We start from the raw sequence: 25809 nt of genomic DNA, 5'->3' as shown, positions 1-25809 counted from the left end.
AGGACTAAAACCGTTAAGTGCATAGTTAAGAAACTATTTTGAACCTACTATCATAGTTAAGGGACCATTTTTGTCCTTTTCTCGTTATTTTTCATACAACTTTTCCAACTTTTACTATATATCACTTGCTCCAACTAAAATTTTTTCTGTTTCAATTTATGTGAATTCATTTTCTTATTAGTTCGTGCCAAAAAGAATGACCTCTTTCTATATTTGAAAAAAATTTACTTTTATGCAATGATTTATAGCCACACAAAATATATGTGACTCAGTTTACACCACAAATTTAAAAGTTTTTTTTACTTTTTTAAACTGCGTGTCCACTCAAATGGGTTAAAACGGATGAAGCATTAAGTATTATTTTTAATTTATAATACGTAAAAAAATTATTAATACTGTCAAATTTTCTAATGTTATTAATCAATTTTACTAAATATATACATTTTCAAAGACTAGGTTAAATGACCATCCACAACTGGGAACAGGCGACGCACAGATTTGTGATGAAAGAGAAGTGGGTTGGGTGACTCAATGTAACAGATGAGGGTATTAGACTAAAAGTGCTCAACTTTTGCAAACTTAGAGGAGAAATAGTGCTCAAGGTTATATTTGGAGGATAAAATTAGACCTAACCTAAAAGATAAGGGATAATTTTGGCCAAAAACTTCGTCATTGTTCGTTTTTTTTCAGCAACTAGCCGTCAGTAGTAATAACAATGGAGTCCAAAGTCCTCCCAGTTACTCCGTCACCGACGCCGTCAATTGCTGGCGGCGAGGGGAACTTTCAAAGTCCGGCTTCAAAATCACCGGCGCCGGCAACCACGCCGTTATCGGCTCAAGAAATACGGCGATGGAGACCGGCGGCGCAACGAAACCTGAGAAACCAGTGGTCGAAATTGGCTTCCCTAAGGACTCAATGGCTTGACTTATCATCTACTGCTCGATTTTACGCTACCTCAGTAGTAAATTCCTATCTCTCCCAAAGGTAACAACACTTCAAACAAATGTTTAAGTAGGCGTTTCGCGTTTGGCCATAGAAACCAAATATTTTTCACTTTATTTGGAATTTTTCAAGTTGGAGTTGTGTTTGGTTATACTTTTGACAAAGAATATTTAGTTGTTTGAATGTAAAAAGTGAAAACAGGGTTTTAGGTGTTTTTCAAATTTGCTGATTTTCGAATTGTATTTAGAATTTTCATGGCCAACAGCTGATATTCAAATAGAGTGAAAAAAAGATTTCAGTAAAAAAGTGAATAATTCTCATTGCCAAACGGGTCCGAATAGGTAAATAACATTACATAAATGATTCTATAAATCACAATTGTTATAGTTAAAATATTTCTTAAATGTGCAAAAATGTTGTTAAAAAAAGGGTCTTGACTGTCCAAATAGTAATAGTGGCATGCGTTTTTAGGACGGAATAGTATTGAAGAGAAAATGTGAATTTGTGTTGTGATCATTGTGATTTCTTTTATGAAATTTGACCTTGGGCCTAACTCAGGTGATTACAAAACTCATAACCTCAACTAATGTAGGATCTAACAATTTCTAATGTTGAATTATATGTGATTCTGAATGTCCTCTATTGGAGATTTGGTGCAGGTATATGGATGCAATGGAGTTGGGTATTTTGAAAGAGATGCCTGATATACGTAAAAAAGCATGTAGAAAATTGTTCAAGCAGCAGGTGATTACAGTAATTTCCCTTTTGCCCGTTTGTTTTTTTGGCTTCAATTTGTGCTGTCCCAGAAGCTAGCTATTTGCACTCTCCATAAAGCCTCAATGTACCGAGAGTATATCAGCACCTTCCAACTGATAAATTTCTAAACGATTTTTGTTGCTAAATTTATGTTGTTTGGTTGCTTGTCATGTGGAGCATCCTAAATCTTGTTTCTGATTGTCCTTATAAAAAGAGAATAAAATATCTTGTTTGTGATTGTTCCACTGTGTTTTGAACCGTGCATAGCTCAGGGATTTCTCGGTTCTCAAGAAAAATCTTGTCTGTGATTGTCGTCCTATAAAGGAAATAGAAAGGGCCTTGTGAATGTAAGTTACTCAGTAGACTTTAGTCTCAAAAAAAGTATATTTCAGATTATGCTGGAAATATTTTCTGATTGCACCTCAGAGGGTTTCCTCATTATTTAATTAGTCAAGTGTGATCGGAAAGGAGTAAAAGTAGAATGGCGAGCCCGTCTCTGTTTAATTACAAAATCAAACAGCACTCTGAATAACTTCTCACAGCTGTCTTCATTTTTCAGGAGACTAATAGGAGTAAGCTCTTGTCATCTTACAAAGATATGGTATGCACACTACAAATTTGCAGATTCGCTTCATAAATGTGTCTATGATTCGTTTGCTACTTTGAGTAAAGTTGGTAAACAATTTTTTTTATCAAAGATGAATTTTCTGCTGTGTTCTTTTCTGCTTATCAGGACCTGAATATCATTTTATGTTATTAAGACATCTGAACCTGTCTGTATCTCCCTCTATCATGCTTAACATCTTCTTTATTAGTTCAGGCTTCTTAAATGTTCCATAACTGTGTTATTTTTAAATGCGCCCTATTTTGTTCAACCCTCTCCTATGTTCAGAAGGGGAACATCCCTAAATAAAGTAGAGGAACAAATAGATATGTATCCGTCAACAGTTTGAATGACTAAATAAAAAATACAGGAATAGATAGTTATATGTGCCTCCTCTACAGTTTGAATCACTAATTAGGCACAATGTTACTTTTATAATCCCACGTATTTGGAAGGCCAGTGGTTGTGTTATGTATTTCTAGGTGAACAACGTAGCTGTTGTTTAGTTTAGATCCTGGCTCAAGTTCCTTTGATGCTAATTGTAGTAAAAGCAACAAACGTACATCTCTTCTGGTCTTTTGAAGTTTTTATCTGCATGTGCCTTCCATGCTTATCTGTTCTTGTTTGACATCCAGAACTGCAATTATGTCATACTTAGAACGTCCGACGTCCTTGAGGTCACACTCTCAAAACCTATAGTTGTATGACTTTATCCATTACTTAACCTTATCTGACCAAAAAAACTAATTATTTTACTAATTTGACAAAATTATATAAGTGAATTTTTGTAGGCTCAAAAAGCTTTGACTAATAAGAAAAAATATTTACTGTCTAAGAGTATATGTATAGCTAGGTGTCAGTGTATAAGTTGATGTGGCAAAAGGCTTGGTTGCTTGGGAAGCTGGTTCTATACATTTAGTCAAGGGTGCAAAATCAAGTCTGAATCAGGACATATATACATAGGTCTTAGTTGTTTGCGTGATGTCATTCACTCATTGACAAAACCAATTCACTAGTAATTTACTTCTCTCCTAGACTAGGTTCTTGTATTCTCCTTCTATCACCTCTTGCTTAGGCAGGACCTTATTCCGTACATGTCTGTATTGAAGCTATGACCTTTTAGGAGACAGGGATACTGGACGCGGCATTTTACTTTCTTGGTTCAAGTGACTTCTATGGAATTACCATGACCTTTTATTGCCTGACTATTTAGCTGTCTACAGGTGGCTGTTGTAACTCAGATGGTCAATATTTCGAAATCTATGAGGTGTTATCTCAAAGGAACAACTGGCACTCCACTTACTGAGTTTTCTTGCTTCCCTGGAAATCAGAATGATGCTGGTGATTGTGATGGGATTCCTGTTTTCACCTTTTGGTCAATCTTTGATTTCGGTATGCTTTTCCTTTTCAAGTTTCTGACTATCCCCACTAGTGGAATGTTTTGTTAAAAGGTTATCATATGCTAATTCATACTGTGAGTATGACTATTCAATTTATTATCTGCTTAGTTAGTAGTACAAGGTTATCACAGAGCTTTCAATAAAACTTTTGCTCCAGTATACTACAACTGATTTAATGAAAATAAGGACGTGTACTGGGACAAGAGAGGATTGGTCAAGTGGAAAGCACCCTGCGCTCCAATATTGAGGTTGGGGGTCCAACCGTTCAAGTCACCAAGAGAGCGAAGTGGGGAAGGGCCAGTATTACTCCTGGGAGGGTTGTTTGGGGACGGTAGACGTAGGTTAAAATATCCCCAGAGAAGAGGGGGGGGGGAGGAGGGGGGGGGGATCCTCTGCTGGCTGTACATTTTTCTGTAATGTACACATGCTACTCCATCTAATAACTGCCTACAACTTTGAACTAATGCAACAGAGATGCCTAGCTTTGGGATGATTAACGGAGGATTGGCTGGATGCCTTATGGATATTGTTTAGAGAAATATGACCTAGTTAGTGATAGAGTGACAATGATTTCATTTAGACGATGCAACAATCAATTTTAATTGTATTGCTTGGTTAACTAAATAAATATTGCTTCATGAGAGGCAAATCTACATAGACTTGAGCTTTCACGATCGGATACATGATTTATGTCACATTAAACTAAAAGGAGTTCAACATTGGGTTTCTATTTTTCTGACACCGATAAATAACTACTCTTTTTATCTACGTATTTAAAAAATTACAATTTTTCCTCTCTAATGACTTCAGAGAAACTAGCAGAGGAGCTGCTCCAGATGTTTGTGTCAGAAACAAATATAAAGGTGCTTTTCTCATCTTATCAGCCACAGTGGGGCATTTTTCACCTTATTGGTACAAAGCTTCTATCCATTTGTATTGCCTTCTTGAAAGTTGAGTGAATTGCAGCGGTTGCTAGTGATGGAAATATGCTCCATTGGTTCCGAGGATTTTTCACAAGTCGACAGGCTGAAATGGAGTGATGAGTTCTATGTGGGAGAGTTTGATGATCTACGCATATGTAATTCAAACTCAAATGAGGTTCTTAAGCAACTCGTGCCCAGGGTAGAGAACTGCAATTCTCAGTCTACCACTATGCAATCAAGTAGCCAATTGGAGAGGAACGTTCTCCAGGTATTGTGTCACCTGTTGTATATGAAGTTATACTTTTAGGAATAGATTTGTGTGCCTACTCCTATTTGTGTCTGTAGCTGTTAGAATTATTGCAGACTGAGTTACATCCCTAGTGCTTCAAAAGACCCCAGGCTTGATGGTGAGATATGTCATTGTTACTTTGGGAGAAACCCCTCAACCAGCACATTGAGTAGCATATCTTAGTTATGATTGAACCTGGACCAACTTTAGTGCTACTTTTAGCACTCAATCTTGTACAGATGCATAATATATAAATAAAATTCACGCTTTTTTAACCCAAAAAGGAGCAATATATCATAATTGCTCTAATGGTAGTGGTGTTTCCACATCCTTTTTATGTCTGTACTGATCAAATATTTGAATTGTAGGTTTACTTAACAACCTGGCTTGCAGAAGTCAATGTTGATGGATTCAGGTAAAGTGATTCTGTGGGACTTTAGAATTTATCAATCTTTGATACTGAATCAACTTCTGCATTTCTTGGCTTCTATTGATATTGGAGTCAACAAGTCATATAATGTATCGCTTTGTCTTGAATGAGTTTTTTATTCTTGTAAATCATTTTATAACTGTGTGTTTCCCTTGACAGGATAGGTGAATTATTTGCTATGGTAAGTGAGGAGATGCATGTTACCATATCATGAAGCCTCAACTACATAGGTAAAAAAAATGTATTACATTCTAATGTTGCAGAATTCCAAGATTGGAACTTGAAGAACGCATTGGACTTGGGCATTCTTTGGGCTCATCTGTGTGCCTGAAGAAGCATTGAGCTGATCTTCAAGCTTCTAAGATTTTTATCTTCAAACTTCTTCAAAGAAATAATGCTTATGAATCTGTTGGACCTGAATAGAGGGGAATGGATACAAGGATGCACATCGATAACCCAACTAAACTGAGGTTGAGGCATATATACGTAGGATATATACACACATATATTGTTGATGGATCTAGTCGCCAATGGGGTTGATAAGAGTTTGAGAAGATATAAAAACCGACTTAAGCCGGGATTTAGATTGTGAAGTTGTCCAGGAGGAATAATCCAACTTACAAACAAACCAGACTACTGCTGTTTTCCGGGCAATAAATGCTAGTGTCAGTCAATACCGCAATAATGGCTGCTAAAGCTGTCTTTGTTTGTAAAAGCAACCAGCGGATGAAGTGCCAACATCAACATCAATAAATTTAGTAATATGAAAGTGCAGAGGCTCGGTGCTAGGAAGAACCACTGTGACTGACAATTCTCTAACTCCATTTTCTTTTTCTTTCCCCTGATTTTACCATTTGCATAAAAATTGATATTAACATCAGAAGAAGCTTTAGACAGGTGATCTTAATTTCACAAAGCGATGCTTTGTATGTGGTTACAGTCTTTTGAAGATGGATCTCATGAAAGACTTCGTCTCCCACTGGGCTAATATATCCAGCAATATATAGAAAGTCATTGAAGATAAAAAAAAAAAAAATCTGATTCTATCAAAATTCTGATTCTACACTCAAACCTCTCTATAATTGTCATTCGTTATAATAGCATTTCACTATAGCGGCTTGATTTTCTTCGGAGCCGATTTTTCATGTTATATTTTACTTCTCTATAATAGCATTTTACCTATAACAGCAATGACATTCATTACAGCGGTACACTCTTTATAAAATTACCTCTTTATAACAGTCATACTAAAATATTGTGCAATAAATTTTGTAAGAAATATACAATGTAGAGAAATAAAATATTAAAATATTTATGGTTATCATCATTAATGTCATGCACATAGTAAATTTCAAGTACGAAGAGTCAATTGTTAAGTTCTTAGACAGCTATTGAATTCCTTTTTGCTGAACGTTTGGACAAAATTCTTCATCAATTCAAGCGTTATATTATCACTAAGAGACTGCAATTTGTGAAACAATCTATAATTGTAGAATTCTTACGTCAAACATGAAATATTTAAATTCTCAATTAGTTTTAAATGCATATGTTTCTTGGATTTTAATTCTTTATCGGTATGGTACAACTAGTTATAGATTTATTAGTAATTAATTAGTCTTTTTAATTTTTAATTAATGAGATATGAAAATCAATTGCAATTTTAAAATTAAAAAATATATTATTTTCGTTTATAACATAAAAAGTACAGAAAATTAGTTGTTTGAGTACTTTTGTTTATAACAGTTAAATGAGATCTAAACATCAAATGTCAATATGCATGCATAACAGCACCTTATTATAGCAGCCGTGAAACTTTCAGACAAACGCTGCCATTGTAGAGAGGGTTGACCGTATAATGTGGGCTTTGAAGATAAAGTTAATAGAAATAACATCAAAAAGTATTGGAAGCAGTAAGTTATGGAACTGCAGTTCTTCCAGCAGAAAGTCGAGTAGAACTGCTCAAGTCAAAATAAGGCTTCAATACACAACAAAAATGAGTTTTACAGAGATGCAAATTTCTTGATTTCATGCATAAAAAATTTTAACTCATAGGTGATTTTTTTTCAAATGTTTGGGCATTGACAAATGGCCATAGACTAATTTAAAGAAATTTGAATAATGTTGCTTACGATATGAATTGCACAAACGTATTTGAAAAAATTCATTGTCACTTAATCTGTATTACTCTTGCTTTAACTCGTCTATGGGTTCTTTTACACATGATAAGACGCATGCAATTCTTAAAAAAAGGGTATATTATCAGCCTATGATAAAGTAGATTAAACAGTACATTGCCCGGCATCTCCTATGTCATTCCATTGGGCTTTGATTGCTTAGTAACACCCTCATTCTGGGCATTCATGTATTTTTTGGTTACATTGTATAACTTAGACTTAATCTCTTTGTAGTTTCTATGCGCATTTCCACATTCTCTAACTAAGCAAGCAGATCAACAGCTCAAACATTTGATGAACCAACTAACCAAAGCTTCTTCCCAATCCGAGTATCAACCTCTTTACTGGGCCGTCAACGCTATGCTGAAGGAAAGTTACTATTGAAGAAACACATCTCAAACCAAGCAGCTGTTTGCTCATTCCAAACAAGACAAAACAACACTGACGAGAACATATGGCCTTCTGAGAAAGGTTACGAGGCACTTATCTCTTTTGTTTCCTAGAATGTTGTTGGGTGGCAAGAGGAAGGAGGGTACGAGATAGAGCCCTCCGAGAATAAGGTATGTTTCTACAGAATAACCGGAGAACATATAAACATTTTAGACTATAAGAAGTACCAAAACAAGTTATAAACATCTGGCCAGCAGTTGCACATTAAAAACCATACAAGGCAAAGTACAGGCATGAGCTAAACCTCTGTACAAAGGGATAATTAAATATCAAACCATTCGAAAAGCACCTTTTTCATCTAAACTATGTTCTGAACAAGCTAGGCTTGGCCTGTTTCCAGCTGTTAACTCTAAAAACTACAAATGGTTGAGGGATCCATCAGGAGAAAGTTTAACCTTCATCAAAAAATAAAAAATAAGGAGAGGCATCAACAGAATAAATTATGAGCCTAGGCATCATGATGCCAATACAAATACCCTGGACCTGCCTAAAGCAATTATAGCAACTTTCACAATTCTGCAAGGAGAGGTTTGACCAACTACATATCAACAGCTTAGAAGCACAGGGTTCGTATTCTCCCCACTTATGGCAAAAAATGACGGGGCACCCTAGTCTCTCCCCCCTCCCCCCTTGACTAACTTTGAAGAGATGTACATGAAATGAATTATATTTTCTTGATAATGACATAAATGACCTACATGCAAAAGATTGGACAGCCTCCGTTGCATCTGAGGTGACAGCTGGGTCTGTTCAGCAATACTGATTGTGTGGTTCTATTTTCTTCTTGCTAGCACTAGTACATGACTAGGACAAAATTTCTACCGGAAATTGAGGTAATTGATGACAGAGCACAGGGAAAATTCAACTCATTTGTGATCATAGAGAAAGACAGTGCACCCCACTGGGGAGATTTTTTGGCATTGGAAGCGCAGTGACGTATCTCTGAGGAATACCATCAGATTGTCCCCGACCAAGAAACTTCGCATACCGATTGATAACAGCAAACTTCTCTTGGTCTTGCCCTTCCACCATCACGTCTAATACTGATGCTCTCTTGTCCAGTCTGATCAGAGGAACAACAAATTAGAAAACAAACAGAGCTAATCATGCAGAATTAACATAACTTTTTTCAGATAGAAACTGAAATTAGTAAAGCAGACAAAATTGTATAACATTAACAGAAAAACAAAGCATCGAAAGATAGAATGAATTGCTAAGAACTAATAGCAAGTCAAATGACAGTAGACGTTAAAGATTTCAGAAGGGTGGATTTCCTAATAAGAAGTCCATTTGTATACGTAACCAACCAATAAGTGCAGTTAGCACTTTGCTCTCATTTTCTAATGGAGTAGGAAATCATGATTATAGACCTACCACCAGCTTTATATGTTTTAAGATGTGCTAGATCAGAAAGCAAAAAGCCATCGCAGTACAAAGTACACCCTTGAATTTCTGAAATTGTTCATTGGAAATCTGAGATTGCAAATCCATCGTTAAAATTTAGCATTACATGTAGTTTCTACATAATTAGCAAATCGACCTTTATTTAGCAATTACATGTAGCTCCTAATATACTTACTAGCGAGCCAAAGACAGAAGTCAACAGAAATGACAAATAACTTGTAAAAAGAGACGTGATTCAAGATTATATTCTAGAATGGAAGGAGAAGAAATATCAGCAGGACGGAAATGTCTAAAGCAACAGAAGAGCTCATGAGCTCTATAAATTGAGGAAATGTGATTACCTCCCTATAACAAGAAACTCTCTTAATAGTGATATTGACAGCAGAAACTCAAACCTATTGACAACGTCATGGCAAGAGACTCCAATTTCCTTCAAGAGGAATTTTTTTTACCTCCGACAAATTTTTCCCCTACCACCACCAATAGTCCCTAAAACAAAAATGATGGGAGGTTCTCTGGAGCCTACGAATAATATTAAATAAACGCATCTGCTATAGCCGTGCAGAGTAAACAATTGTCAGGAAAAACATTACTACTGGAGCAAAATATAGAAACCGAAAATGAAACATCAAGCATTACCTCAAAAAGTCACTTTCTAATCTCCTCGCTCTTCCCATTAACTCTTCTACAGCTTTGGCAAAATAATGTTTATTAATCCTCTGCGATGTATTGCACTTTTCAGGAAGTCTACAAAGTGCATTAGAATATCATTAGGATCAGAAGAACAATGTTATAGACATGATTGAATAGTCTCATGCAACTAGAGAACTCACTCTTCTTTGTCATCACGAGGCATATTCAGATCACCACTTGAGCAACAGACCGTGCTGCATGCATCCCCCAATGCCGATCTAGAGATGGAGTAAGCCACACTCTCATACGCCGAATTAGCTTCTGCAGAAAGAATTGCTGCAGGTGGAGGGGGGAGTAGTTGCTGCATAAGCTGAGTGGTCAATATAGCCCGTCGTTTGGCTTTAACCCGTGGTGCCCCTTCCTCATTAAAATCAATGCCTTCTTTAACCTGACAATAGAAAAATACGGGCTGTTAGAAATGTAAGGCAACCAAATTTTGAAAGCGAGGGGATTATAGTAGTCACTTCATTATACCTTTTCGGTAAGCCTATTAGCAGCTCTAGCCCACGCTTTTTCTGCCAGGCTGCAAAGCGAAAGTTAAAACACATCAGCATGAAGCTGGAACTAATAGAGCAACCAAAATGAAGACAACAACGGACTACAAGGAGGTATTGAGAAGCAGCTAAGTAGCATGAAAGCAAGAGGATTTATTAAAGAAGTTGTTATGCATAATACGAACCTGATTGTATGACTGCTCCGTGAATCCACTGAAACTTCTTTATGCCAAGGAGTATGTTCAGATGTAGCACGTTTCCGCTTCATGGGTTTCAAAATTAGGTGCTGATGACCAACATTCACTGGAAATGTCGGGGAAGAAAAGTGCTCAATTGCAGCAGAGCTGGGGACAGAATTTGGCCCAAGATTCCCAATTGGACTTCTATCAGAAGTTGCAGGTATTACTTGCAGCATAGGACTACGTGCATGCAAACTACTGGAAGACTTCCCAATAGTGAAAGGTTGTTCCGCTGTCTTCATTGCAGCAGCTCTACGCGCATCATACATATGTAACATTTGCCCGTTTTTTAAGGTTCTGCACTGATTAAACCAGGAAGGCTCCAACTGAGGACCATTTTGAGTTTGTTCGAGCTTAACAGAATTGGTATTATTGCTGCGACCGCTGCTCTGAGAATCATCCTGACGAAGTGCAAGTACATCCTGAGGAGTCATTTTCCTTCCTTGTTGAGATGAAATGCTTCTTTGCAAATCCTCTGGCCCAGAGAATCCTAACATTCCAGTGTCCCCAGGAGGAACTTGAGGAGCACCTGCACTGCTCTCTGCTCCTTTCATTCTTTTGAAGGCCCTATTACTTGGATCGATCTCCACATGTTTGATGGCCTGCATTTGGTTTAATAGGGAATAGTTCTGATTTGAAAGGTTGTTAGGCTTCAAAGATCGGCCAAAGGCTTCAATATCTCTCTGCACAGAAGCAGAATTCGCAGGAGATCCTCCCAAGGTATGCTTGACAATAGGTTCTCTACCCTGTGAATCAGTCATCTTCTGGATGAGGTCAACATTTAGTGGTATTTGCTGAGAAGGGGTTTCCTTTACTCGCTGTTCTTCCCCTTCAGAAGAAACCAAGGAATTCACTGAGCTTGTACTCATCTGGGATGCGAAATTCCCTCCTCTATTAGAGTATTGATCGATTTGCCTCTCTGGAGCAGATAATGATGACTCCACAATATTCAATTGATGTGATTGGGAAATATGGGAAGGATCCTTGCCATACTGAGCACCAAAAGGTTGCTTTGGTGGTGGAAAAGTAGCCCACATACTGGAGGACGTTTTTGAAGACATACCCTGCTGACCGATGCCAGACGCTAATGCCTGAGAAACTGACACAGGCTCTTGGGATGAAACTTGATTGGTAAAGATACTTTCCACTGTACCATTGGTGTTACTTAATTGAGACCTGCCTGCGGCGAGGATAGGCTTATTTTGTGTATCAGCCCCATCCGGCAAGGCCTCCACAGATTGACCATTTGCCGATCCTCTGCACGAGTCGCCTTTCTCTGTACGACAGGAAGCATGTTTATCAAATGATACACTCATGGACTGGTTTGTTGAGACTTGTGCAGTAGTCCTAGCCACACTTGGAATTTTAAGCTGACCTCCCATATAGGGAAAACCAGAATGAGAATCAAATGCTGGAGAAGTTACATTGTTGGTACTTCCTGGAATACCAAATCTATTATTCTTCAATCCTTCCTGGGCTAGATCAGAAGGTGAAAGTACGGATTGAGCCTGATGAGGGGGGCGCATCGGTCCTTGATTCTTCTCACCAGTTTCAACAGCAGCATGACTTGAATGTGAATAACTAACTGCTTGGATAGGGCTCTGAGATGTCAAAGAATGGGTTCGGACTGGTGCAAGTCGGGATGGAGGGCCAAGTTGTAGACCAAAGCCTTGAGAAGCAGCAGACTGACTTCTCAGGTGATGACCAACAGACTCATCAGAATCCTCTGCTTCAGGCATCTCAGATGATGTTTTGATTTCAGAATTACCGAACTGTGCCACGGAACCACACTCTCTCGACTGGTCCACCTTCTGAATAAGCTGTAGCATGTTTCGACTGCAAGAACGGAAACAGTCTAAATATTGAAGCCAAGAAAAAAAAAAAAGAAAAAAAAAAGGCATCAGAAAGTAGTTTATACAGCTCAACTTGACAGTCAACAAGGTTTTAAGATACATGGGAAAGATATGTACAAAAGAACATCTAAAGTAGAGGATCTATTAAAATTTGTACCCATGACCACTGCTAATAAGTTCCGAGGATCAGGAAATTAACTACCTAGATTCCGCAACTTTATTAGGTGAATGTAAGTCAAGAGATCTGTTGAAGAGCCCAGGAGTATTAGATACACCACCAGGAAACCTGCTTTGACAATACACCTCACTGGAGCCTATGCCATCCATCAAAACATTAGACAACTGCCCCTGTAGATCAAAGAACATTCACCACTTATTGTTGTTCAAGGATATATAAACTGAAGGCTCTTCAAAAGTATACTACATTAAGCACATATATCACCTTTTCCAGTTCGGTCTGACCATGAGAAACCTGATCAAAAACTTTTGATTGGCCATGCTGGGGATTGTGCTGCACTATAGACTGAGAATGAGTAGATTGTTTCATGCTACGAGGATCAGCATCCTCATCCAAGTTTCCCAGGGGATGATACTGAAACTTCGGAGGCCAAGAATTTTTCTGACCACCCTGATCAGACAACTTCTGCTTCCCCATGAGAAGACACCTTGAATCACTGGCATCTGATAATGCATTTTCCCTAACCCCACCAGCAGAAGAATGAGGATGTAAGTTAGAGTGATGGCTGTCGTTTAAATTATCCTTCTTATCACTGTTCTCCATCTCATGCATTCTAAACTCTTTTGTTGGTGACGAGTGCAAAACCTGGTTGTCTTTCATAACATGATGCTGTAAAAAACCCAAACCTTCACTTACATTAGATTTAATCAAATCAGCCTTCTTCCAGTAATTAGATTGATTATTTTGAAAAGACCAGCTGGTTTCTTCACCACCCTTCATTGTACTTGAGCTTGGAATTGTGGCAGAGTGATACGAGCTAAAAACCTCTGAATTCCCCTGCGGACTAGCCATAGATGATCCCACATGCTCCATATCCACTGCAGAATCACGGCGTGGACTAGATTTCAATGCCACACCACCAAAAAAGACTTCGTCTTCAAGGAATTTCTTCTGATTGTTGTCCTGCAAACGTTTTGATGAGTTCTCACTCAAAATACTTAAAGCTGCATCTCCAGAGGGTACTGCTGACCCAAGAACACCCCAACTAGCTGGCTTCATCCATAGTTGTCTAGCTCCACCAAGCTCAGGTGTCAAAGTACCCCTTCTTGAAATCATTTCTGTGTCAAGAGGATGTGAAGTATTGCTAAATATCTGGCTTGCTTCAGCAACTGACATCTGCAGTGGACCGAAATCTGACCACTTGCTTCCTCCATCTGATGACTGGACAGGTCTTTGAGAATTTGCTTGCAGATTCTGACCTCGCTCATATGGAAACCTGTGCCCCTGGACGTTGTGACAGCTGTTATTCATATTGGTGCTATCAGAGGGCCGAGCAGAAAAAGAATTCAAGGATGGTGCTAGGGGCAACTTGTCTTCAGCAGAAGATGCTTTATGTTTCCCACTGTTATACATTAGATTCTGATTCCCTGAAGGAATTTCAGCACTGTGAAAATTCAAACCACTCCATTCCTCCTGCGGTCCAGCATCACTGGTTGAACTTACTGCAACAGCAGACTGCATAAGAGCACTCCAACTACCACCTTGGAGTCCTGCACTATCAAACAGATTACCACCTTCCTCGTTCCTATTAGGGCTCTTGGAAAAGGCACCCCATATATTATCATCTGAACCAAACAGAATTTTTTCTTCTGTAGGATCTAAACCAACTTCATTCTGTGGTGAAAATGCTTGAGCCGCAGCTTTCTCCTGTGAGGTCTCTGCGGGAATGGTTAGATCCAGTCTGCCACACAAATCCTGGAGAGCTGAACCTTTTTGCATATTATTTGCTTGCTGAAGGTTCTCAGCATTTATTACATTAGATAGAGCTTGACTAACAGAGTGACTAAAAAAGCTTTCACCTTGCAAACTCTGTCTATGTATGGAAGTCCCATCCTGCCCACTGACTCGATCTGACAATTCAGCACATTCATTAACCGGAAAGGAGGCACTAAAGGTTGGTATTGGCTGTACTGCAGGCTTCTCTGTTCCCACCTGTGGAAGTTGGCCCATACTTCCTCTTGAATTGGCAACAGGAATTCCATATAGAGACTGATCAATGTGTTGAGGAATCAAACCCATCAAACGTTGTGCTTGTCCATAATTGGTCGGATTGAATCCATTTGCGGATCCTTGAAGGCCTGGAGAACCACGCTGCAACCAATTTGTGTTGCCAAGCTCAGTTGCCAGTGCAAAATTTACTCCACCGGAATTTGTGGTGCCATTAATTGAAGCAGGAGAATGGTGGCCAGATGCCACCTTAGGAACGGGAGGAACCTGATTTAATAGACTTTGTGGACCAGCATCTAGTTGCGGAAGTTGCTGCTGCCTCTGAAGTTCTTGCATCTTCATGAACATGACTTGCTGTTGCAGTTGCAGTTGCTGCATTTCGTTAAGCCCCGGCTGCTGTCGTTGCAAAGATTGCAGCAAGTTTGCTTGCTGACAGTTCATTTGCTGACCACCAAAAAGATCAAAACTAACAGGACTCCCAGAAGGTTCTGACCTAACTGGTCCTCTTGCCTGCTGCTCAGGACCCGCCCCTCGCTGCAATTCAAGAAAAGATGAGCCCCCTGAGGCTAGATTACATTGATTAGAACCAGTATTCACCGCCAAAAAGCTTGATTCATCCTGCCTTGTCTGGTAATACTGATTACCATACATGTTGCCATTCACGTTTGGCTGCTGACTTCTAGAAAACTCAGCCCATGGAGTTGATTGTGCAGAATCCAAGCCACGTTGCAAATTAAGTGGATAACTGCTACGACCCCTCGTAGTATCTGCAAACAAAGGAAAGTAAGAAAATCGTCCAACAAGCTACTTGGCTACCAAATAAAGTTTAGATAACATATCAAATTACCAGAGTTCTGTAAATTGTAAGTGTTGGAACTCAGTCCACCTATCTGTCTCTGGCTTCCAACCCCCAAAATGTTACCTGGAGCTGGCAAATTCCCATCCACTACAGGGGAATGATGCTGTCCTTCTGACAAACTATCTTGTGCAAAAAAGTTGTGAACCCTATCTCTGACTTCATTGCCAGGCATAGATAATTTAAGTCCAAAACCTTTGATTGTTAACTGTTGCTAAGCAGTTACTAACATAGCAAGATATCACTAACATAGCAAGATATCAATAGACTCAGCTTATTTGCTATCTGGCTTTGCAATGTAACATTCAGAACTTAAACATAGTCACTTGGGATTAATATTCTTAGAAGCTAAGAATCAGCTGCCTCCTCGAACACCTGCAAGACATTCATCCAAGTTCAGTTAGGTGAAAGTAGAGACATATACTGTTAAGTGGCAACAGATATTACCTGAGATGACAAAGAAGGCATACAGTAATACTTGAAGATTCATACCTAGTTTGATGGAACTACTTCAAAACACAACTAGAATTTATATAAACACGGAGATATAGAGAATCCGTACAATGAATAATCAATGCCTAATACATGTTGATTATCAACGGCATTAAGCTCTCACTTTTTCCTCAGTCAATAATCACATAAGAGAGCCTGTAGTGGACCAAGTTGACATGACATAGACAAAAGAAAGACCAGCAATGGCCATAAAGAGTATGAACAAACACAATTAATAACGAGTGTTGGATAAAATCGCCAAGACATTGGGGCAATTCAAAATTGCAGACCATATTAAAGATTGGTGCACACCACACTTGTTTCCATCGGGTAAAAGGAGGGGGGATACATGCAGCTACACTGGATCTGCAAATTTTCTCAAGAATGAAAAGCATCGGAATAGCTAGTGCTTTGACTTAAGCAAGCCTTTCCTTTGACTTGCAAGACTCAAGGAGAAACTTCTGGTATAGTCTCATATTGTCCTTATGCAATCTACATTATCAGAATCAGGACATGTGCTGAATATTCATAGATTATGATCAAATTAAAAAGCTATCCCGCTAGTTAATAATTAAAATCTTATTAGTCATGCTGTTTTCTTATTTACCAAGGGCAAGTTATCTCACCAACTCAATAACATAGAACTGTATAAGTTGACCAATATACTGCATTTATTGCAGTTCTGTTTGGCATTTCAATCAGTATTCAGAATCCTCATATTACACAATATATCCTTCCTACTACATGGAACTACCACCTCATCCAAAACCCAAAAATTCATTCTGTGGCTATCCTCAACTATCATCACACCTTTGGCCCACTCATGCTTAATCTGCAAGAGTTTGAACATTACCATAGCTTGTATTCCTTGTCAACCTAAGTTATGTCCCTGTTATCCTTACCAGCAAAGATCAAGAAGAGACTGGATCAGCTAAGAAGAAACTTTCTATGGCAAGGAAACAAAGAGAAAAGAACTTTCCACCTAGTCAAATGGACCAAACTCACTCAGGCAGAAAAGATGGGAGGAGGGGGAATCAAGAACGTAAGGCAAACAACAGAAGCTTACTAACTAAATGGCTATGGAGGTTCAACCATGAAACTGAAGCGCTATGGAGGAACGTCATCCACAATAAGTATGGAGCTGACATTATGTGGTGTATCAGTAATGCAACTACTCCATATGGAGCATCCAGATGGAAAAGCATCAGAGCAATTGGTCTTCCTTTGCAGAGAATACTGGCTTTAAAGTTGTCAATGGTGAAAACTGTATTTTTGAAGTGACAATTTGATCGGTCATTGCCCTTTAAAGGACCAATTCCTTGTATAGATTGGCTACCCATCCTGATACTTCACTGGCTAGCTACAGAAAACAAGGCACTTTTTTACTGTTCTACAGAGAACAAGGCTCCTGGAATTTCACACTTCGAAGAAATCTTAATGACGGGAAGTTGGAAGAGTTGTTGCTTTACTGCTTGTCTTAGAACCACCTCAAAGCTTCAATGACAGTGAGGATATCTTAGTCCGGAAGCCACACAACCAAGGAATTTTCCCTGTAAAATCTTTCTAGAACAACTTTACTAAGTCGCCACCAAAGTCATTGGCTGTGGTCTCAAATTTGGAAAACAAAAGCTCCATTTAAAGTAGCCTACTTATCTGGGTTGGTATCCCAAAAGGCACACCTAACACATGATAATCTTCATAAAGTAGCATCTTTTTGTGCAGCAGATGCCTAATCTGTGGAGCGGAAGCAGAACTATAAACCATCTTTAGATTCATAGCCAGGTAAGATAAAAACTTCGGGACACCATACCATTACTACATTGCTGGAATAGAAGCATGAAGAGGACCAAGAAGGTATTGTGGTGGAATATGATCCCAGAATGCATATGGTGGTCTGTATGGAAAGCAAGGAACAACAAATTTTTGAAGATAAAACTAACTCAATCCGACGGTATCATGTTTAACTGTATACTTTTGTTCTCTTTTTGGTGTAGGGAGGATCCATACTTAGCCTCTTAGAATTCCCAGACCCCCACTTTGTGGGATTCAACTGGGTATGTTGTTGTTGTACCCATTAAAGGGCTCACTCCTGGATCGTTGATTCCTTTGTTGATGAAATGAATGGAATCTTGTTGAGAATAAAGAGAAGACCGGATCTTCCTATTAACAAATAAGAGACCTAAAATCCACTGACAGGGTAAACTGATAAGGAACACAAAAAAATTGACAAACATCAGTTCTCCTTCTAGAATAAAGCATTCAGATATATCAATCCGAACTAGACTACTTTCCAAACTCCTAGTCAGTTTCTAAACCTAAAAGCACGTACTGGTTATAATAACTACCAAGAATTAATTTTTATGTTGTTTACTATCCGCATGCAACAGGTTTGGATGGAAATAAAGCTTGGACCTTTGAGTCCAATGTCGAGAGAATTTATAAGTAACGGTAATCGGTCAAAACAACAAGAACTACCTCAATCCCCAACTAGTTGGGGCTTGGCTAAAGTAATCTTCAATGTCCATTTCTCTCCATTTGGGCCGGTTTGATACTGAAACTACTATAACTCCTATTTTTCTGCTTTAAGAGAGGCCTTCTAGCTTGTTTTAAAGCGTTTAACAGAGAGAGATATAGCACTCGTATGAATGGTGCTAATTCCCCTGTTCTTTTCGATATTCAACTAAATATAAAAACGGTATCAATTTCTGAGCATGAAAAGAGCACTCAATTGTAAAAAAAGCACCATTTTTTACAATTCCCAGTACCATCTGAATACAAATTACAGAGATTGAATATAAAAATCAATGACAAAATTATAATTCAAGCTGTATACTCACTGTAAATCTAAAACCCCAAATCCAAAGAAGGCAAAATAGTGTTGTACACAGAGAGACTAGGGTTCGTGATAACACAGGGAAGTTGAACAATAGACTTACGCAAATCCAGAAGCTGCACCGACTTGGAATGGATCCTTGGGTATGTGTGATTGTAGGCTTTTGAATCGCCGATAGAAATGGCAATTACTTAGAGAGAAAACAACAGTGAGAGAAGCTGAAAAGCGAGACAAATAAAGGGTATGTTTGTGTTTGGCAGGGAGGAAAATGTTTTTAATGGGAGGATTTTTTATTTTATTTTTGGAAAATTAGTAGATTTGTTAATTACTTTTTTTTTTTTTTAGTGTTCGGTAAGTAAGCGTATTGGGTGTGTTCGTCACGGACGAAAATATATTTTTTGTTCTTGTAATCTCATGTTCAGTTGGTTAGTGAAAAATATTTTATGAAAAATACCCACCTACTCCAACCTCACCTAACTACAACACCACCCACTTTGTGGGGTGGCGAGGGTCGGAGTTTGGTTGGGGGTGGGTTTAAATGGTGCGGTAACTGGGTGGGGGTAAGGGGTGAGTTCAAGGGTGAGAGGATGATGAAATAATTAATTAATATGCAATGTTGTTTGTGGATTTATTTTTTTATTAAGGAAATCATTTATTTTTTTAAAGAAAATACTTTTCAGAAATTTTGATCAAGCAAACATGGGAAAATTGAAAAATATTTTTCTCCATACCGAAAACATCCATTAAGAAAGTCATTTTCCTCATTTTAATAAATTTATTTTCCTAAATCAGATATTTTTCAGAAATTTTGACCAACCAAATATGAAAAAACTGAAAAATATTTCCATTCGTGCCAAACACACCCAAAGTGAGTGCGTATTTTTCAACGAACTGTGGAGCGGTGTTAGGCTCGGGTCGAGCATGAGATCCGGATCCAATTATCCAATCGAATCCCGGTCTCGGGTCGGGTAATCGAAATTTTGCCATAATAGGTAACATGTAGGTGGGGCCCATCTGCATTATTTGTTTCCTTTTCCCGAATAATCCGATTGAAAGTATCTTTCTTAAGGAATAATTCAAAGTAAATTTTGGCCTTAAATTTTCCCTCCAAAAAGAGTCTACACGTGATCCTAATTCCTAACTGATCTGGCTGGCCATATAGGAAAAAAATTCAATAAAGTCCACTACCTTTATTCCAAGTTTAATAATTGGGATATTATTTTGGTAATGAGAATACAGTGTATATATAAGTTAACACCTGTATGTAACTAATGAATAAAGAAAATAGTTATAATTTTTTTATGTCAGTGTTTTGCGTTACTAATATAGCAACTTACCAAATACGTCAGTAACACCCGAGAAAATTATATAATGTATTTTTGGAATATCAATAAAGTATATTACTATTGTTATAGTATTCTTGAAAGCTTTTTTGCAGTAATTATGTCTTTCATATTTTTACTTGTTTTGTTCAAAGTGCATTTTAATCTATCTACATATGTGCACATGAGCGTGTATGAAATACTTTAATTTGTTCAAACACTTGCTCTATGCCAATTCATTGTGATGTATTGGGTGAAAATCAATAGGCAAATAACAACAAAATCAATTGATTGTTATTCCTGAGTTGATTATTTTTTATGGATCGATGCGGATAAGAATTTCATATTTGGAAATAAACAGGCAGCAAGATACCTTGTATTGGAATTAGAAATTTGAAAGTGGATAAATTGCTCTTATCTCATTTGTGGTCTAATTAGAAATGTGGCAATACTTTACACTTTATTCAAAACTGAAAGTAGTTGCTGTAATTTTTAAGTGGAAGGAATCGAAGTATTAGTATACAATCAGTTTTGAAAGTGCCAATTAGTACCTATTTATTTTATGTGTTGAGCTAATAACGTTTACTGATTTTTTTATCTCTATTATAGTTGACTGCCTTAATAGTCATTAGCGTAGGACTTAGATCCCAATTAAGCAAATAATAGCAGAAGCATACGATTACAAGCAATCACCAAATGAATTGGTCCCGATAAACATAAACAAGCAAATCCTAAAGAGAGAAAAATAAAGGAATATTTTAAATCTTTTGTACCCTTATTTAATTGTTAGTTGAGAAGGAAAATTTCGTACTTTATGTATTTTTAATACTTCTTTTTATTTGTTAGATTTAATGTCCAATGAAACGTTGTAACATAAAATATAAGCTAGCTAGTATCAAGTACCTCAATCCTCATGCCTATATATGCAAATTATCTTACATTCCTCTACGTCAAGATTGACAAGTAAACAATGTTTTGAATTTGTTCCGAGAACAACTAATGAATCCATCTCTTTGACGGTAATTGTGTGATTTGACAAGAAGAAACTAAAACGCATTTACCCTATACTTTTCATTACAAAAATAGTAAATTAGAAAAAGATGGATTATTTTGTGAAAGAATTTTTGGTCATGTAAAAAACAGAAATTTCGTGAGTTCCTCCCGTCCCCTTCCACAACAATTTAGATTTTCTATCGGGCTCTCCAATCTAATCTAGGGTCTAGTCACTAAAGTACACACTAGAGTTTACCAAGGAACCATGCATAGTGTTACATCCCGTGTTCTTATGTATTGGAAAGTGTGCGAGTTAAATGATATTAGTAATGGACACGAGGTTATTCCCCCAAGCTTATGGGTGGTTAAAGTGATGGTACACATGTATCGTAAGGATTTGAAGTTAAACCATTCTAAGAAAATAAATTTTGTCGAGGTTCGAAATTAATTTGATGAAATACGGTCCAAGCTATAATATTCCGTATTTTCGGACTAGAAAATTGAATCGTCCAACAGGAGCAAATTTACCCGAGCCCGGAGAATTCGATCATATCCAAGGATAAAAATCAAGAGCTCGGTGTATACAAGGAATGAAGTCCCAAAATGATTTAAGACAACAAAAAAAAAAAAAAACGCGACGACGATGATTGAAAATAATATTTTGTGTGTACCAAAAGGGACAATGGACTAGTGCTACGTCACATAATCATGGAAATGGGTATATGAAGTGTATTAAAAATAATTTGTATTAAAATGAATTGAGATCAAGAAATTAATTATGGTATTAAGTGAGATTAAATAAATAAGTACTATTAGCAAGTTGCCACATGGCATTAGATAATTAAAATGGTGGCTGATACATGACACTAACTAGGCCAATAGGTGGCATCATATTGGTGCTAAAATATCATGAGTCATTAGCACATTTATGTACCAAATGACACGTATAACAGTGGAAAATGGTCCTTATGACCTTATTTCATTTCATTTGCAATTGGAAACAAGGAAAGCAGGCTGTTCATTACATATTATTTCTAAGAAAACGTTCAGGTGTTCAACAACGCAAAAATATAAGAACACAAAAGTAGTTGCTGAATTTTCATATCATCTTCTCCTTCCTTGATAGCTAAGTGATGGCATAAACGTTTTGGAGAGTTGTCACCCTATTGTATGGCTGGTTTTGAAAGCATAGAGCTGGGATTCTAATAAGGTGGTCTAGAGATTAAGGTATGTTTTATCTCCGTATCTTTCTAATTAAGTTGGCTATGGAAGAATTCCCTAGTTAAAATGGCGGAAATGGTGCTACAAATGTATTAACTAGTTTGTTGATATAATTGCACTGTGGGCTGTTTGGTGGTTATTATAAATTATTTGATGCGCTGGAATATCGTGGGATTGGCTGTAGTTGTTGTTGTTATACTATGTATATGCGGAAATAAAGAAGTATATACGAGCATCAGTATATGAATTTGTATTGGGCTGTTTTGGAAGTGACTTAGGAATGGATTTGATTCTATTTTGAATATGTATTTGTTAATACTATTATTGGTATTATGATTGATGTTTTGGCTAAATTGTGGGAATTGATGAAATAAACCCGAACTTGAGAATAAAATTGTCACTCGGAAAGAGTTGAGTTTGTGGGCTGCTTTTTTGTTATAATCATATGAGATAAGAATAGAATTTGTAGTAAATGACTTCTTTATCTTATTGAGAATGTTATTAAGTTAAGAAAGAAGCATGCAAAAGGTGACATGGGTTGTACAGATCCTACTTCAAGCTTGACGATCACTATAAAGTATTATGAGGTCATTGTGGATATATATGATGTGTTGTTGAGATCTATTTTTGTCATTTTGGCTTTTATTGTGATATATGGAATTCGGAGATACTAGCGATATTAGGGAGATGCTACCTGTTTCGTTTTAGGATCAAGTTATCAATTGATATACACGATATACGAAAGCCATCTAAAGTCATACATGTATTTCCTTGTCATAGGATTAGCATCAACATTACGACAAGTTCATTTGGGTTTATATTGGCAACTTAAGGTATGTAAAGTTAACCCTTCCTTCTTTTTGGCATGATCTTTATGAGACGAATAGACGATGTGTATATGGTTCCAAAGAAATTCCTATTCTTAGAGCCACTAGGATGGCTAATGTTCTTGATTCCCAGAACTTACTTTATTATGTTTTGATACGTACATATGGTTCCAGAGTTCTATTTTGATATAATTCACAGTGACATTCAAAAGGTATTTGATATGACTATTGTCTTGATTTGCAAATGATGGTTCGTTTGATTATTCCATTGAGTCTCAGATATGATTTAATTTGCATATGGTTGCTCACTACTCTGCTCGTGCGTGCCTCAATATGTCTTTCACTGAGTCCCGGGCCAGGACACGTTTTCGTGCACAGTTTCACTGCATTATTCACCGAGTCCCTCACTAGAGGGTCGGGACACGTTATATATAAATAAATATATATATATATATGACGATGTGATGATATGATGGTGTGATGATGTGATTATGGCGCCAAGGATGGTATGTGGCGACCTTATTCACCGAGTCCCTCACTAGAGGGCTGGGACACGTTATATATATGATATATGATATTGATATGCATGATTCTCATTTCATAAGGCAAGTGTATTGATGTTTTAAAAGTCATACTTGTTTCTGGTAATCTTTATTTCAGTTATGATCCTTTTACTGTATTTCATGCTTTATATACTCAGTACATATTCCGTACTGACCCCTTTTCTTCGGGGGGCTGCGTTTCATGCCCGCAGGTACAGATAGTCGGTTTGGCGACCCTTCAGCATAGGACTTCTACTCAGCAGTTTTGGAGAGCTCCGTTGTTCCGGAGTTTAGACCTTTGGTTCAGATCTTATGATGTATATGTATATGTTTATCCAGGGAGATGGCGGGGCCCTGTCCCGTTATATTTCGCTATCGATACTCTTAGAGGTCTGTAGACATATGTGTGGGTTGTGTATGGGTTCTGTTCAGCTGTGTCTATACGAGGTGTTGTGGTATGATGTTCGTCTATAGTGGCAGTCTTGTCGGCTTGCATATGATCTTGATATGTGATGGCAGCCTTGTCGGCTTGCGTATTATTCATGATATGATCAGTTATGACTCCTCAGGAGACAGTGTATCTGAATATACATATATGATGACGCTATGAACCTTCAGAGTTCTTTTGTAAAGTTCCATACTATTCGTAGTTTCAATTTGATTATATCTGATAGGTATGTATACGGGTGTCCAGGTCGGGCACCAGTCATGACCCACGGGGTTGGGTCGTGACACATAGCACTAAATAGGGAGCCACCGAATCCACCAGCTACACCTAATATGTCAAAAAGGTGCATAAGGTTGTTGCGTTCAGCCTGAATTTTTTCAATTCTAATCGATCAGGCGTATTGTGCCGGTTCTTTTGAGTAATATATCTGTATATACCTTTTGATACCTTATCAACACGGTTTCGGACACAACATGGATTCACTGTTTGCTTAATGGCTTCATATAATTCAGAAAACACTAGTTTTCTCTAAGCTTTTTGTCCATATCTCTCATCAAAATATGTTATTTGATGATGCCTGTATAGCAGACTAGATCATTATGGATTAACGGAAAAAAGTACAACATAGGGGCGTGAAGGATTTTGATCCTTTTGTTTGGATTTAATAAGCTTTTGAGTGGATTATACTAATACTAATATACAAATGGACATAGGCTAATGAGTAAATCTTATAGTTAAAGTCTTAGAGCCCGTTTGGATTGGCTTATAAGTTGGCTTATAAGCTGTTTTCAGTTTTTTTGAGTGTTTGACTGGTCAGCTTAAAGTCATTTTATGCTTAAAATAAGCTCAAAAAAATAATTGGACCCATTTGACTTAGTTTATCTAAAGCAGCTTATAAGCTGAAAACAGCTTATAAGCCAAAAAAAATAAGTTGGACTACCCCAACTTATTTTTTTCAGCTTATAAGCTGCAAACAGCTTTAAGCTGTAAGCTAATCCAAACGGGCTCTTAGTTAACTTTCGGCCTGTTTAATTAGCCGTCCGTAGCATGACTGACATACATCATTTTTTAAAGATACCGATGTTGTCAAGGAACAATGAATTCGTTTTCAAAAAGAAATTCTATATGTTAAATTGAGTAAAGAGTAATTGATTTACTAGCCTACAATATGAAATGGGTCCATCACAACTAGTTATTCATAATATAAAAAATAAATCACTTTTATCTTCAGTATAATTTATTAGAGACAATTGTCGAACTAGTTCACCTATTTTTGAGTAAGTAGACGTTTTGACATGAATTGAGTAACATTTGAAAAATAATACTATATGAATTTCAAGTTAAAAAATATAAAATTGCGTTTTGGACATTATTTCACTTGAAAAACAAATAAATTAAAAGATCACTTGAAAAACTCATCATAAAAAACTAATCAAAAC

At 37.4% G+C, this 25809-nt stretch overlaps 2 protein-coding genes and 1 long non-coding RNA gene across 6 annotated transcripts; 2 read left to right on the top strand and 1 right to left on the bottom strand.

Moving 5' to 3' along the window:
* The first annotated feature begins 471 nt into the window (after positions 1-471).
* On the top strand, positions 472-6321 carry LOC132600417 (uncharacterized). Of its 2 annotated transcripts, XM_060313581.1 has the most exons (9): positions 472-984; positions 1602-1686; positions 2258-2299; positions 3526-3694; positions 4513-4565; positions 4669-4893; positions 5283-5329; positions 5504-5525; positions 5608-6321. In XM_060313581.1, exons 1-9 carry the CDS (start codon positions 716-718, stop codon positions 5626-5628), a joined length of 933 nt encoding a protein of 310 aa, XP_060169564.1. In that variant the 5' UTR covers positions 472-715; the 3' UTR covers positions 5629-6321. The 2 variants fall into 2 exon arrangements, with proteins under 2 accessions (XP_060169564.1, XP_060169555.1); XM_060313572.1 differs by having other exon boundaries at positions 473-984; positions 5504-6321.
* Positions 6322-8094: 1773 nt separating this feature from the next.
* LOC132600400 (uncharacterized) lies at positions 8095-19278 on the bottom strand. 3 transcript variants are annotated; one of them, XM_060313562.1, is made up of 10 exons: positions 19121-19278; positions 15684-16067; positions 15104-15603; positions 13094-14980; positions 12854-12999; positions 10745-12634; positions 10540-10588; positions 10206-10453; positions 10012-10119; positions 8095-9031 (listed from the first exon to the last, which is right to left on the bottom strand). In XM_060313562.1, exons 2-10 carry the CDS (start codon positions 15865-15867, stop codon positions 8845-8847), a joined length of 5199 nt encoding a protein of 1732 aa, XP_060169545.1. In that variant the 5' UTR covers positions 15868-16067; positions 19121-19278; the 3' UTR covers positions 8095-8844. The 3 variants fall into 3 exon arrangements, with proteins under 3 accessions (XP_060169545.1, XP_060169536.1, XP_060169527.1); XM_060313553.1 differs by having other exon boundaries at positions 13094-15603; positions 19022-19278; XM_060313544.1 differs by having other exon boundaries at positions 13094-15603.
* Positions 19279-22310: 3032 nt separating this feature from the next.
* LOC132624200 (uncharacterized) lies at positions 22311-24554 on the top strand. Its single transcript, XR_009576530.1, has 3 exons — positions 22311-22559; positions 23334-23386; positions 24135-24554. It is a non-coding gene; the product is annotated as an uncharacterized LOC132624200 (long non-coding RNA).
* Positions 24555-25809: the final 1255 nt, after the last annotated feature.

This window comes from Lycium barbarum, chromosome 1 (assembly GCF_019175385.1).
Source record: "Lycium barbarum isolate Lr01 chromosome 1, ASM1917538v2, whole genome shotgun sequence".
Lineage (NCBI taxonomy): Eukaryota > Viridiplantae > Streptophyta > Magnoliopsida > Solanales > Solanaceae > Lycium > Lycium barbarum.
Note: the sequence above shows the minus strand (reverse complement) of the source record. Positions and strands in the feature narration are given on the sequence as shown.